This window comes from Pleurodeles waltl, chromosome 7 (assembly GCF_031143425.1).
Source record: "Pleurodeles waltl isolate 20211129_DDA chromosome 7, aPleWal1.hap1.20221129, whole genome shotgun sequence".
In the NCBI taxonomy this organism is placed as follows: domain Eukaryota; kingdom Metazoa; phylum Chordata; class Amphibia; order Caudata; family Salamandridae; genus Pleurodeles; species Pleurodeles waltl.
Window position 1 is genome coordinate 714,591,353 of NC_090446.1, and position 15,644 is coordinate 714,606,996.

Sequence of the window (15,644 nt, forward strand, 5' to 3'; positions counted from 1 at the left end):
TCCGGCTTCCGCAAGAACCACAGCACCAAGACCGCTCTCATCGCCGCTACCGACGACATCAGGATCATTCTCGACAAAGGTGAAACCGTGGCCCTCATCCTCCTTGACCTCTCGGCAGCCTTCTACACCGTCTGTCACCACACACTTCGCACACGTCTCCACGACACTGGAATCCGCCACAAGGCCCTGGGCTGGATCACATCCTTCCTCTCCGGCAGAACTCATAGAGTCCGCCTTCCTCGGTTCCTGTAGAGAGCCACCAAGACCATCTGCGGAGAGCCCCAAGGTTCCTCTCTCAGCCCCACCCTTTTCAACGTCTACATGACACCGCTACACAACATCGTCCGATCCCACTGCCTTAACATTGCCTCCTAAGCGGACAACACACAGCTGATCCTCTCACTCACAAAGGACCCCCGCCGCCGCCAAGACCAACCTCCACAACAGACTTCACTCCATCGCCAACTGGATGGGGGCAAGCTGCCTCAAACTGAATTCGGATAAGACCGAGATCATCATCCTTGGCTCCAACAAATCAGCATGGGATGACTCCTGGTGGCCCGCCACCCTAGGAACCGCTCCAACTCCCACCAACTACACATGCAACCTCGGCTTCATACTGGACTCATCGCTCACTATGACCCAGCAAGTCAACGCATCTCATCCTCATGTTTCAACACCCTCCGCATGCTTCGCAAGACCTTCAGATACATCCCCATTGAAACCAGAAGAACAGTCACCCACGCCCTCGTTAGCAGTAGACTGGACTACGGCAACGCACTCTACGCGGGAACAACGGCCAAGCTCCAGAGGAAACTTCAGCACATTCAGAATGCCTCAGCACGACTCATCCTTAAACTCCCTTGCCACAAACACATCTCAGCCTACCTCAGAGACCTTCACTGGCTCCCCGTCAACAAAAGGATCATCTTCAAACTCCTGATCCACTCTCACAAGGCTCTCCATGACACCGGCCTTGCCTACCTCAAAGAGCATCTCAACTTCCACGTTCCCTCCTGCCAGCTCCGCTCCGCCAACCTCGCCCTCACCACCGTCCCCCGCATCCACTGTACCACTACCGGCGGCAGATCCTTCTCCCACCTCACCGTCTAAACCTGGAACTCCCTCCCCGTCAACCTCCGTCGGACCCAGGACCTCCTGACCTTCAGGAAGCGCCTCAAGACCTGGCTGTTCGAGGAATAGCACCCGCCCCCCCCAGCGCCTTGAGACCCTATCAGGTGAGTTCCGCGCTTAACAAATAATTGATTGATTAATGTCAACGTACTTGCTTGCATAACCCTTGCAAGAACCAGGCAGTCCTATCCTGCAAGATTCCTGGAAGAGCTGGTTGCTATCTCTGCAGAGACAGTAGTTCACATACTTTCCCGCAGAGAGTCCTACTTAATTCTCCCTATTACAGACGATGCCCAATCCAGATTCCATTCTTGCATGGTAGCTTGAACGCATACACACGTGTTAAAATTGAAACAGCGGTAAAAATGAGTTATTATTTATTTGTGCCGTATTCCCCCCTGCCCTCCTAGTCTGGTCTTGATTAAGGTGGCCGCAAGGGTTGGTAATCCTCCTACCTCAGAGCTCTTCTGCGATAAACGTGAGTGTAATTTGTGGGCACACTGTCATTCTCTGAACAGTAATCACCTGTCTTCTGTATATTTTTACTATTTACGTACTCCACGCAAGATTACTTCTGCTGCTCCTGTTGAGCTGCAGAAAAACCTTAGTACAATATGTCATTATGTCCCGCATTTCTGAAACGCACTCTGTTTAGTTCTTCCTACCTATCTGGGTTTTTTGTTGGCGTCACTGAGCCTTCTTTAAACCAGGGCCTGTTTATGTTCAGCGGTGTCTAATACCAGTGATGCCCTAACTTTTTTAGCATGCCAAATGTTGGCTACCCACCTAGCTTTAATGGACATAGGTGGGAGTTTTTTTATCCTAACTAAAGCATAGTGTGGAAGCACACTGTAATTTACCGCAGCCCTATTCTTTTTAGTATTATCCTCATGCAGCACCCTTCCACTATCCAATCTGCGTCTTCTTTTCCAGCATCCCTCTTCTTTCTACAGCTTCTCGTTCAGTAATGTAGCATCTGGCCTGCTGCCTCCATCCTCCCGCTTCCATCTCATTCCACCTCCCCTCTCCTTACACAAGCCTCACCCGCCTGGAACCCCATCCGCCCTATTGCCTTTACCCCTTCAGACCCCACCTGCAGCACCCTCTCTTCCTGTTGTACCTGTATCTCAGGAGCAGGTAAGGAACACTTCATTGTAATTCGTGGTAAGTTACATAGCACTTTTAGCAAGTCCCTGAGCCACCACCTCCGGCAAATGGACGGCCAGACTTATCAGACTGCAAACATTACCCAGAGCAGTGCACATTAGAAGCCAGGGTCCAGACTTGAAAGTCACAAGTAACAGCAAGTCAGAGCCACGCGTCTGCCTGAGGCTGGGCTGCAGAACAGGCGCTGCACTGCAAGCAAGAGACAGCCAAAAGCAGGCGGGACTCTCAAACCTCACTGGATGTACATCGGGGGGAGGGGGCACTCGGAAAGTGTCAGTGACCTGGTCTCACATACTAATGAGATGGTGTCATTATCAAGACATCATCCTGACCCCGGACAGTGCTCAGCAACCCTGCCCTGTGAGCACGGTCCCTGCCAGCCACAACCCATTGACGAAATAACAAGTAGGAAGATGAGGAGCACAGAAGACGATTGGGTCTTTAGGGCTGCAGGGACTTTGACAGATATTTCTTGACCATTGTAAATATATAGATACAAAGACTGGCATTTGAATTGAACTCTACATGCTATGCTCAGCCAGTGAGTGACAGGATTAAACTTAAGCAGATTGCTGACCAGTGTAACCAGAATTCTGAACTCACTGAAAAATCAAAAGCAAATAGCACAGGAGGCCTAAATACAGGCTGTTCAAATAGCCACGAGGGAGCACTGACGGATTTAGGACGGAAAAGCAGAGCCTTCTGTAACATCCAAGTAGGTGAAAGCAAGGGCTGACCACGAAGTCCATCTCATCATTTTAAGGCTTGCTGGAGGCTGAGGGAGACTCGAAGGGTCTCTGAGATCCAGGGCATGGAGTAGTGCTAATGCAGATCGGTCAGAGTGACATTGACTCCTCTGGAAGTGGATTTCATGGGTGGCACACATTAGGCCAAAGATATGTATCGTAGTAAGAGCTTAGTTAACCTTAAAAAAATCTAGAAGATCGCTGAAAAAACAAAGGTTATCTTGATTTTATAGCTAGTTTTTGAAATAAGATAAACTCTGAAGTTTTAAAAACACAAAACACCGAAATTCACCAGATATAATTTACTGGGATATCTATAACTCACTTCCCGGCATGGCACTGCTTTTGACCTCACATATTACATCACTTACATGTAAAATGACATCACTGATCACATATCAAATAGCATCATTGATGGCATCAACAATGACACCATAGGCATATACAATATATAGCATTAGTCACTTGACCCATGTAGATCCATAGCATGGAATTCATGTAAGCCATGAAGTAAAGTGTGACTGTGCGTGTTCAAAGTTATATGATGCACCCCTTTATGAATCACTAAAGTTTGGGGTGCAAGTATCACTCCACGTTAAACTAGGTAAAGGCTGAGCACACCTGGTTGTAGAGATATGTTTGAAAGTAGGTTGTGGCTTATAGCCAGAAATCTATGAGAGAGGCATCTATCTCTTGAAAATAGATTATCCACCAGTAGACACCTGGGCATGTGCTCATGTTAAATAATTGTAATAAAGAGGTATAGATAAATTCTATGTAGCAGTGACTTTTGTAAGGTATGGATGTTCAGTTCCAGAACTTCGCTGAAGGCATTGCAGATTGGAGAATAATGTAGATGTTTCCAACTTAAAGGGGCAAGGCCTTTAGCCAGGTCATGTGCCCAACCGTTTGTGGGAGGCAACCCCTGTGGCGGATCTCCAACTGCCCGCCCCACATGGCAGTCAGCTGTGCATAGCAGGGGGTTGGCAGCAGGGCCTGGCCATGGCCAACACCACCTCACACACAACCCTCGCTGCTGGCCTCTCCCCAGGCTGCACATTTTCAATTGAGTTAAAGCTAGCTAATCAGATCTCTGATTACTGAGGTACAGAAATGGTTGACAGGAGGTAATGTTTCCTCAGCCAAACAGAGGATCCTATTTTTTTACATTTTCAGTACTTCTGGGCTCTTGCTGGTCTACCTGTCCAGATAGACTTAACTCTTTAATCCCTCCAACCACTTCTTTAAACATACATTTCTCAAAAATGGCTGAACAGATATACAAAAAAAAGCACAAAAGGTACAAAAGCTTTGCAAATAAAGTTCTAACTTTTTGCCAAATCTGGTGTAATTCTCTTCAGCTATTTTATCTGTATCAGGGCCAAAGTTTCATATGGGACAAGGAGGGAGAGCCAAAATCAAAGATTTTGGACCATCTCTTTTTTCCTTGGCCACAGTTTGACAGATTGACACAAAACCGCCAGGAAGGAGCAGAGGTGGATGAATCTTTAGGGGTTTTTTTTGGAACGTTTTGTGCAGATTCATCAAACGGTGCCAAACAAAGCAAAACAATCAAGCAATCATTCAATTTCTTTGTGTCAATTATTTTAAAATTGGTACAATTACATATAAGATGAAAGTGAGGATGTTATATTCCAACTAAATACATATATATGTATATAAAACACCAAGCAGTTGTGAAAATCAATATAAAGTCAGTTCAATGGAACCTTAAGTAGAAGTAAGTAAAGGGCAGTAGAGGGTACTGTATAGTTAGCCAGAGGATTCCATTTTGTGAAAAAAAACACACACCACAAAGAACTAATAAGTGTCTGTTTATGTCTTCAAAACACAATAAGAGGTGAGCAGCAATATCTGTAGTTACACTGTTCAGAGCCTTCACAGCTTAATGGCAGTGTGTATTATATTAAAAACCTTCCCAGAGCGTACCGAGTTCATGGGGACAGTGGTTGTTATGCAGAACTCCAATGTGTCTTTGCAATAAAACGTCCAGTTCTTTAAAACCATTGGTTTTGATAAAGTGTGCTGTGTGGTTAAAACTCTGGACAGCAGCACAGCAAGTGGAGCACGGACTGTTTCCTGTAATCACAAAATCTGCAAAGGTCAATGCCGGTTGTTGTTGCCCAGTCAGACCGGAACCCATTAATGGGAATTACCATGCGTCTCTCTCAAAGAATGCTGTCTTGTCTCCTTACTTAATGCTGCCTTTAGATAGGGTTGTATTTTCGTTTGTCTGTATGATTGTAGAATTGGGACAGCATAAGTAATTGCGTTACCTGTTTCAAGGTCATCCTTCATTGAAAGGAATACAGACTGTTTCTTCAAGATGGTTTTTATGCCTGATTGCAGGACTGTAGCCAAAAATGTTCATGGTGATGTTTAAGTCTTCGGCTGCCTTTCATAGGTAATCGATCCATGGATTGACTGAGTTGTTAAAAATGTCCCGAAGGGCCTCTTTAGAGTGTCTGATTCGGTTTGCTGAAGTGAGTGATAACATTTGAGGAAGGAGGCCTTCCATTCAAATTCCTGCCCAAACAAACCAAACTCTAAGCGTAACAGTGAGCGACTGGTGTATTTTAGTAGATGGAACAGTCTTCTGTAGGTGTTACACAGTTGTTTATCCAGTTTGGAGAGGGATGGATTTCCCTGGGCAGGCGTTTTAACCATACGAAAGATTTGGAAGTAGCGTGGCATGCATGACTCAACTGAACCCTGCGCCAATGGCGAGTATAGCTGAGAATTTATTTTACATACAGCAAATGTGAATGCCAAGGCCTTCCAGGTGATATGTATTAAGTGTAACCTGGAATTGCCTGTTTCGGTTTAGGATAAACCTAGATAGTTGTATTTACATGTTTGGGAGACAGTTAATGCCCCAGCCTCCAGCTTAGTTTTGACTTGTTCTTGTATCTTCCAAAAGTCAACACTTTTGATTTTTTTCTGCATTAGCCACCAGCCTGTTCTGTATTTTATAGCTGTCTAGCTTGATAAGGGCACACTGCAAGCCCATTTTTGTGTGATCAAGAATAAGCAAAGTGCCTTAGCAAGTGTGCAACTTATGTCGAAAGTGTTATGGTTGAATAGCACAGGAGCTAAAATGCACCTTTAGTTAATTCTAATTTAGTCGGAATTTGGTTAGTGCCAGAGTTACTTTAACTGTCTTAACACAACCCCAAGTATCCTAATAGAGACTACTGCAGTGGGATTCGCCACTCTGCCAGTTTAGCCCCAGGTGTGTTTCAATCAGCTGCATTGAAGGTTGTAGAGTGATCCATGAAACATGTGAAGGGGAATGGTCGAGAAGGTACAATAAACCAGCTATGACGAAGCAACAGAGTTATCAATAGTGGAAGAGTGTTGTCTAAATCCTGTTTGGTAAAACTGTACTGTGTTTGCTTCAGACACCCATGCCTCAAGTTCTTGTAGTAAAATGTTTGCACAAGCTTTTGCCACAATATCTAATAATGTGAACAGACCATAATTGCCTGGGATGGTATTAGTCCCTTTTTTGTAGATTGGATGAAGGATTGAGACCGCAACAGATTGAAAGCAGTCCTTATTCAAGGGGGGTAAGCAGGTCAGCCAAAAATCTGTGTCTGCTTAAAACAATGAGCCCAGTAAGCCATTAGGGCCGAGTGCCCCTATGGGTGTCATGAATTTAATTTCCTTGTAGAGAGCCACTCTGTTGAAAACCTCGGAACCGTGTTGCTCGTGTTCAGTCGCTTAGTTCTGCCACGTGTAATCAGCTTTGTAACTGTCCTCCGAGTCTGCATCCGCGCAGATCAGCTGGACGTGTTCGATCTAACTCTCCATTGGTAGGCCATCCCTTTGATGGTAGATTTATTGTTTAATGTGTTGATGTATAACCAAACTTTGTCCTCATTGTTACGGGCTAAAAGGGAATGTACATGTGTCAATTCTGATTCCACATATTTTGCTTTTGTATTCCACAGAAGGATTCAATAAGCTTTTTAAAAAATGTGTTCAGCTGCTGAGGTGCGGCCTGTTGCATTTTATTTTTTCTGTTCTTCTGGCTGCAGCATTTAGGGCTTCTGCCACTAGTGTGAGTGTTTATACCTTGACTGATTAGCAGCATTGATTTTACCCTCCTACGGAGGTGACTCCTTTTGATTTTGACCACTTGAAGCGATGGACTCTCAACGTCGACCGTCGTTGCCTCAGAATTTATGCTTGTAGCAGTGTAAATTGAATGGCCACCCGATCAGTGTCCAAAGTAGATTTAGTGGCCAGTCATGTAATCCGTGAATGTCTGCACTCGGTATTGGAAACATCACCCAAGTTTCACAGGCAGGGAATGTTGGCTTCTTTAAGAATGTAAAGTCCCTTGTTGGCTTAGTGTCTGCCTTAAACCCGCTACATTCCAAGAAATTATAGTAAACCTGGGTTTGTGATGTGGCCTCTATATTCGAACCATTATTTTATTGACAACACAAGGAGCAGATGTTGATCTTAGATGATAACGATGTGGCAATCCAGCCAGAATCCAGATCTGAGTTTGTGGTCAGATGAGCATGTACTATAAGATTGACTTGTTGACTTTTATTTAGACTCACTTGATTCTGGAGTTTTTTGCTCCGATATAGGTCTGCTGCACCATTTATTCCTTTTAAAATACTTGTGGTGGGTTTCATTTAGTTTAAGCCGGGGTCTGCTGCTGTTCAAAATGTAAGAGTATTGTTTAGCTTTACGATTCTTATTTCAGTACCCCACTGTGTGTAGGTGGCTTTTTTGCTGATTACTTGGATTACTATGGCGGAGAGCTCCAGATAACAATTGTGGATTCTGTATTTGAAGGTGAACTTATCAAATTGAATTCTTGGAATGTCTTTGCTCTGATAGTGACTTAGTGCCTGATTACGACCTTGGTGGAGGGCATTACTCCATCCCAAATGTGACGAATTTTCCGCCTGCCATGTTACAAGTTCCATAGGATATAATGGAACTTGTAATACAGCAGGCAGGATATCTGTCACATTTGGGATGGAGTAATGCCCTCCGCCAAGGTCATAATCAGGCCCTTATCGTGTGAATGTGATGCAGGAGGGAGAAGATGTTTGCCCCATTCAAAATGACCTCTAGATATATATTTCCCAGAGAGAAAATAAGTTTAGTTGGTATACATGAGTCATCATAATCCAAGCTGGGTGTCTGCTGGAGATACTTCTTTTTGTGAGCTGCAGATGGTTGAGGGTTGTAAGACCTTTGAGTCCCCTGCAGTGAGAGTTGGATTATTTGAGTTGTTGGAACAGGCTGACTCATGGTTGGAATGATCCGTGCAGGATGTGATGCATTCTATGGTTTTGCCCCCATCTTGTTAAATTATTCCTATGGCATGAGCCATGAATCTGATCTTTCGTTTTGTTGAATTGATCTTAAGATTGTTTTACAAGGAGAGAGGAATTCCGGGAGTGTACGGAGCGTATCTACTAATGGAATACAGGTGCAGGTCATTGTCTTACCGGACTAGAGGTGTGCACTTAGCTTGGCAGCCAGCTTCTTTATTTTTGAATCCATGCTGGGTATTGAGTTTGCAAGAGTTTGCATCAAGTTGACCTGAAGTTTTAGTTTGTGTGATTGCCAAGTTAAGGCATTTGTAACAGCAAGGAAAGTTTAGTTAATTGACAGTAATGTAACTTCAATGGGTGTATTTCCATTTGACCTATGATCCCTTGCTGTAGAGTTTGTTACCTGCTGTGATGGTTCTATCATTTCCAGTACTTCCCATCTGCGTCATTTAGCAGGAAGCTTATTAAGTTCCTCTGGTGTATCAGTTTGGCATTGGTTTGTTGTTGATTCCAAATTTAAGGGGTGGGAGCATCGGCCAACATGGCCCCATCTTTTACGCTCCCAGAGGCTTGATGAACTTGTGCTACGACCTCTATGGTATAGCCTAGTGCAGCTGACATGGAGTTGATACTTTTTACTGTTCCTGCCTCAAATCCCGGTGATATAGGTTCTGGTAGGTCAGATGCTGATGAGAGTTCAATGATAGCTGTGTTAAACTTTTCCTTTCTGGGCTGTGAACTGCCCAACCAGTCAGGGGTAGCTGTGGGTAAAGTATGCTCCTTGTGTGTAGTGGTGCATGTTGCAGCAGGGGTGGAATCTGCCAATACTGAAATATTAATTTCAGGAAAATAGTGCTTGATGGAATTAGGATTCTCTTTGGCCATTACTTGCTCTCCAAGTGGTAGTGATTTAAGTTGTTTACTTCTTGAGATCTTGTTTCTTACACTCTGCATCTTATTGGTGCTTATTTATGTTCCTTTTTTAATGAGCGTTGCACACTTACGACTCTTATTAAAATGTTTATGGGACAGCATCTTTCCTTGTGAAAGCGTAGAAAAGTTGTTGTAGTGCTGCTGCAACCTCTGACTTCTCAGTTGAGTTCTCATGTTAGGTGCCACTATGCAGCTATGTAGTAGTAGGGTACTGTGGCTGGAGAAAAGAGTTGATTAGCCCACCACAGTCAACGATTTTTCTGCCACTTCCCCCCCAAACCTGAGGTCCTGTCTCCCAAGTGGCTTTCAGGGTGACAATGTGTAAAGTCTCTATTCACTGGGGTTGGGTGGGGGAGCGCCACGAACACAGAATTGTCAGGGGGTGCAGAATCCAGAGACAGTTTTGGTATTGCACTAGCTTGCGCTTTTGAGCTGCCTATAAAATTCAGCTAATGATGTGAGTGTTAGCCCCGGCCGGCACAGGACATAGGTGTTGGCTGAACCAGCTGCTAGGCTGGCCTCTTCCGTGCGCTGGAGTCGCAGCCACCTGTGCCTGTTGCACTCTGCAGGCTCACCTCCGTCGCTTGTCCCTCACTTTCACTCTCCTCTCCTCTTGCCCTGAATTACTGCACTGCCTTACAAGGAGCTGTGGCCTTTCAACTTGTCGGCGCCCTTGCCGCTCCTGTTGCTGCAGCCGCAACTCTCCTGCTGCGGTTCTCATGTGCCCGGCAGCAGCACTGTTCCTGACTCCTCTCTCCTGCCTCACCAACATTTGACATCCAGAGTCGGCGTACGTCAGTTCCCAGAAAACAAAACAAAAATGCTCTACCTATGGAAACTGTGACCTAACTCCAACTACTATACCTACACAGTGGTGACTGCCACTGTGTTTTAAATATATATATATATGTTTTTTTTCACTAAAAAAAGCAACAGTTAAAGTGATGTTATAGTTAGGTGTTGGAATGAGACACAAGCTAACATTAAAAAAGCACTAAAATACACCAGTTATCACTTAGTGAACTATTACTTGCACTCCTACCATGCACTGCTATGGCTCACATATATTACTCATGGCATGCTAAATGACATCATTTATGACATCAAACATGACATCTCAGTCATAGCCTCCATCCAAATGAGCACAATAATTGACCTTTTGGGAAGGTCTTGGAGTAGGATGGCAAGGTGACCTCCGAGAACCTGTCCTGGAAGGTTCAGTCAGGGTTGCCTTTGGTACACCTTTGGCATGCTGCTGGCTCAGTTACAGTGCAAATCAGCTCACATTTACATTAGGAATTGCAATGTTATGTGTCACAACGTTAGGCTCGAACCACCTACCATACCAATAGTGATCAGTTCTTCACTCTTGACTTATTGCATTTGAATTCAGGCAAGCCATTTACTACTTTACATTGTGGCAATGCAACAATCCCTGCACGTATCTGTAGCTTGGAACCCCTACATAGTCCACACTAGTTCCTGCAATATGGCACAAATGATCACCTGGTTGTATCAACCCTCACGTCAATTCAAACAGCAAACAAAAAAAATAAATGCCAGTCTGCTTTATCATAGCTGGATACTCCTTAGAAAGGGTCAGCCCAACCATGCATGAAATGTGCAACCACATGGGGTAATGAGTTGCCCATCTCGCCATCCACCAAGCTTCTCTTAGATTCACACACACTGTGAAAGCAGTGCTGAAGATATGCTACTACAAGAGCACAATAGCCTCACATAATCCAGGATGCATAAATTACATTTCTAGTGGTACTGGATTTGCTACAGTGTAAGGCTTCCAGTGCTTTTTGAGTTTTGATAATTTTATAGAAAAGGTATTGCCACTCACTAACATTCATTCCAACATTTACTACACAGTGGAACAGTGTTTGACCCATACTACCTCCTCTTAATTCCTGTATTTCTCCATGGAGCACCTTAATCAGGCAGCAGGTATATCCGTCATGTGATGTGATGATGAGCTTTCAAACATCTGGCATTCAAAGCTATTCAAGATATTCAGTCTCTCGCGGATTTCCTCAGGGACATACAGCACAAGATGGTCAAACCATGCTGATTTTCAGTTATGTGAAGTTAGGCATTTAATATTGTGGCATAGAGCATGGACATGGATCTAGCACAACTCCTCTCATGCTTTACCCTCTTCCACCATATTCATATTACCACTACATGGGTCATGGTTTCGTATGCCTCTGGGCGATGCAGGTGGCATGTATCAGAAAGAAGGCTACATTAGAAGCTACTGGTGTTATCTCTTCACACCCTTCAGTGACACCTATACAAACACTGGGCAAACATTACAAGTGATACTACACCAAACATTTATCTCAAATTTGTCCAGTGCAGACAGCAAAAACCTGATCAAAAACCTGATCAGAAAGAAACACATACACTGGTGTTTTCACAATGAATAACCTACTGGACATTAAATCACATTCTGCCTGTAGGAAGATTTCCAATGAACAAACGCTATGTATGTGTATCAACAAATGCCATAGGAAGGGAACAACAGCTTTGTTTGTGGTGCACTTACAACATGCTTAGATTCATGTATTAATTTGTTTCCAATAAATATGTTTCCTTACTAGGTTTATGAAGGTTATGGCCAGACAGAGTGTACTGCCGGATGCACCTTCACCACCCCTGGAGACTGGACGTCAGGTGAGCATCTGTGTTAACAGATACATACAAGTTGACTTTATAAAGTACAGTCAAACATTCAGTAACAGCAGTAGGTAGACCTTTTACAAATCCGAGCTCAATGTGGCCTTTGAATGTACAGCCATATGTCTGCCAATCCAGGATCTTGCTGCTTCTGCCCCTTTCATTCACTGGTCTAAGCTGACAAACCAACCTGATAAATGCCCTTCCTGGGAAAAATGTTGTCTTCTAGGTTGGTTTTCCCCAACTACTTTTTTTTTTTCAAAAAGGGGATCGGCTTTTTACCCCCACTCCTTTTTAGATTGTGTCTGAGGCAGCGCACACTTTTGTGAACAAAAAAGATCTTAAAACAGCCTTAGAGCCAGACCTTTTCTTACCATTGGTTAGCTTCAACGTCACTCTTGTTTTCTTCCCTCTAATTGGTCAGAGCCACCTGCTTCCTAGTGGGAGCTTGCCTTTTCAGTGGAGCATGGACCTAGTAAGCTTTCTGTTTGTGGCCAGTGTCCTTTCACTGGCCGTGCGCTCCAGCAGGTACTTTAAAAAAAAAACTTTTTGCCATGCACTCCACAAGTGCTGCTTCATTTTTTCTGTATCCACCCCTCCTCCTGCTGTCCATTGTTGTTGTTGCTCTGTCCCTCCTCCTCCATGTTTCTTGCCCCCGTGCTTTTTAAGATATGTTTCCCAGCAGCGCTATGATGCAGTCAATGCAGGTCGCATCATAGAGCTTTCTTTTAATCTTTACTTTAAGTCAGTTTTGTGTGTGTGTGTTTGTATTGATGTGTGTGAATGCCAACTCAGGTATAGGAACAGACCCAAGGAACATTTTTCACTCTTCAGGAATTACAGAAGCATTCCTCCCATTTCTTGTTCATCCAGAAATCACAAAGCTCTGTAGGAAATTTAATAATTTCTAAGGACTTGATTACAAGGTGCAAGGTACCGGTGAGGTAGAAACTGCACCCGTAAACACAGGTGCTATGCAGTAACATCTTGCTAGTAAGGTACAATTACAAGTTAATCTCCAAAGAATGGGGATAACTACGAATCCATTTTTTCAGTCAGCTCTGCCCACTGAATTCCAATTTCTGTAAAGATTAATGCTGGCACTTGCCACCAGCCATGGTAGAGTAGTAAGTGAAGGTGGTGGTGGGAGTGGGAGGTAGCTATGGGGCATGGCAGCGGACTGGGGAGGGGATTAAGGCTCACATGGGGGAGCATTGCATCCCCCCCCCCGTTACCATAACAGAGGAATGGCTGGGAGCCGAGGCTGGGCTCCTCTTGCATCCAAAATCTTAAGCAATTTTATCTGCCAAACTTTCTACCGAGTACAATTGGAGTCATTGTTCCCTCACCCAGATAATCTGGGTGCAAGAATATGATTCCTTTCTAATTGAGGAGAGCCATTGCTTGCTGACCTCATAATCAGCCACAATCTATGCAAATGCAGTTTCTCTGGTTCTTCCTACTTATTAGCTGTGAGAGCCGCAGACACTTAAAAATGCAGCAGAACTTATTTTTAGGGGAAGGAAAAGGAACTCAGCGATGCCTTTGTTGGGACTGTTTCACTGGCTTCTAGCATGTGAGCTTGTGGCGTTTAAGATCTTTTGTTCGGCATGCAAGGGCTTAACCAATATTGTTGCTTGGTTACAGTGGTCATCTCACTCCATGCCATCACGGACACCTTGCTTCCAGCCCAGGGCTGGTCATTTACAAATCAGTGCAGAGTTGTGTGTTAGTCTCTGAAGTCCAGTTTCTGATTCAAATATTGCAAAGCCAGTAGGAGTGGCTTTCATATAATAAAGCATGCAAACACTAGCATGCACAAACACTGGTGTGGTGTTAGAGGTGATAATGGTAGAGGTAGTAATGCTGTTGCTAACGGTGGCTGTGCTTTACTGTGGTGGTAATGGTACTGATGGTGGTAGAAGAGGTGGTGCTGGTAATGACTTGCCCTGGAATCCTCACAAAAACAAATAAAAAAAAATATTTCAGTAAAAATACAAAATATATTGATTTCTGTATAAAATGCATGTGAGAGATAAGGAATCAAGTGTGTAAAGACTGGGTGTAATTTTCAGATGTAAAAGAGGCCCTTGTGCATTGCAAAGTTAACACTCTAACGGTGTGGAATGATAAACGAAAAAAACACCAACTGGGTCAGCCAAAGTCTACTTTATGTATATTTAAAATAATTTATAGGAACTTGTCTTGCAGACATATGTCTAGAGAGGCCCCCAAACTGTGCAGTGCATACTTTGTGCCCCAGTGGCATGAAACTATATGGTAATCCTATTTAGCAAATATACTTTGATCAGCCCTAGAGTATCTGCTGGTAGTTCCAAAGTCAGCGTTCAAAGCTGTGCTCGGGCACTCCAGCTGCGGAAGACCGCCACAAGGTTTGAGACCTGTTCCAGCGCTGATGCAGACCCCTGGAAATCTTTCTATTTGCCTTGACTGTCCCTCCTAGTACGTTATTGGTTGATTGTCTTTGGATGTGGCTTGTTGATTGTTTAGTGCTAAGAGATGATTCAGGTTGTCATATGTGCATTAAAATCTGTAAATATATAAAATAAATAAATACATCCTTTGCTGTACGTATACTGTATAAAATCCATACATCTGGCGGTGTGCTGAGCAATGACAAATTGCATTTCTTTACAGGTCATGTTGGAGCGCCCTTGCCGTGTAATTTAATCAAACTGACTGATGTGAAAGAAATGAATTATTTTGCTGCCAAAGGAGAGGGGGAGGTAAAATAAACACATTTGATACAATTAGTCACAGGGATAGAATACAGATTCAGTTTCTTCTTCCATAAAAAAATCTGAACCATTACGCCCTGCTTTAATTACTGCATTGTGATATGCTTCCATGGGCAGGGTTGTGCTTTATGAAACTGCTTTGTGGTACTGGATCTTAAGATACGATGTACCAAATTGATTGATGTGAATTTTGGAGACATAAGCCATAATCTTTTGCTTGTAAGACATATATATATATATTTAATGAATTGAAAATGAATGAATGAACTGAAAATTAAATATAAATTGAGCATGTTTGCTGCATAAATGGGATAGCGTTCAGCAGTCAGTCATGGAAAAATGGAGGATTGAAACACTATTCTAGTGAGTTACAACAAATCCAGCGCAAGGAGCACTATAGTAAATATCTTTTTTTGGGAGGAATGGTTCAGATTTTTAAAAAGGAGCATGCCTGCTGATGCTGTGTCAATGCAATTTGGTAAAATCCCTGTGTCTCTTTCAGATCTGTGTGAAAGGACCAAATGTCTTCAAAGGATACCTAAAAGATGCAGAAAAGACAGCGGAAGCTCTTGACAAAGATGGCTGGCTTTACACAGGAGACGTGGGGAAATGGTTACCTGTACGTACAGCATCACAGATGAGCACTCTTGTTTTAAGTAGGCTGTATCTATAACAATGGAATGTGCCACTTTGAGATCGCCCTCACTTACAAGGCAGAGCATCTAGGAAGATGTCTACACCTGGTTTACCATTGAACTAAAAAAACACTGTTTGAGAAACGTAGTCCCACTGCATTTTTCTTCACTCTTTCACTTACACCAGAAAAGAAGATCAGATGATAGAAAGGGTAGGAAAGCGAAAGACTGAATGAATGACTAAATGTCTGTATC

The 15,644-nt window shown here is 43.7% G+C and overlaps 1 protein-coding gene across 4 annotated transcripts in view; it reads left to right on the forward strand.

The window, feature by feature from the left end:
* The window catches only part of ACSL6 (acyl-CoA synthetase long chain family member 6), a 389,555-nt gene that overhangs the window by 300,763 nt on the left and 73,148 nt on the right, over nucleotides 1-15,644 (forward strand). For all 4 annotated transcript variants that reach the window (XM_069199190.1, XM_069199189.1, XM_069199191.1 and 1 more), the window contains exons 15-17: nucleotides 11,920-11,992; nucleotides 14,654-14,742; nucleotides 15,257-15,373. In XM_069199190.1, coding sequence (XP_069055291.1) covers nucleotides 11,920-11,992; nucleotides 14,654-14,742; nucleotides 15,257-15,373 — 279 coding nt within the window. The remainder of the gene's footprint in view (nucleotides 1-11,919; nucleotides 11,993-14,653; nucleotides 14,743-15,256; nucleotides 15,374-15,644) is intronic.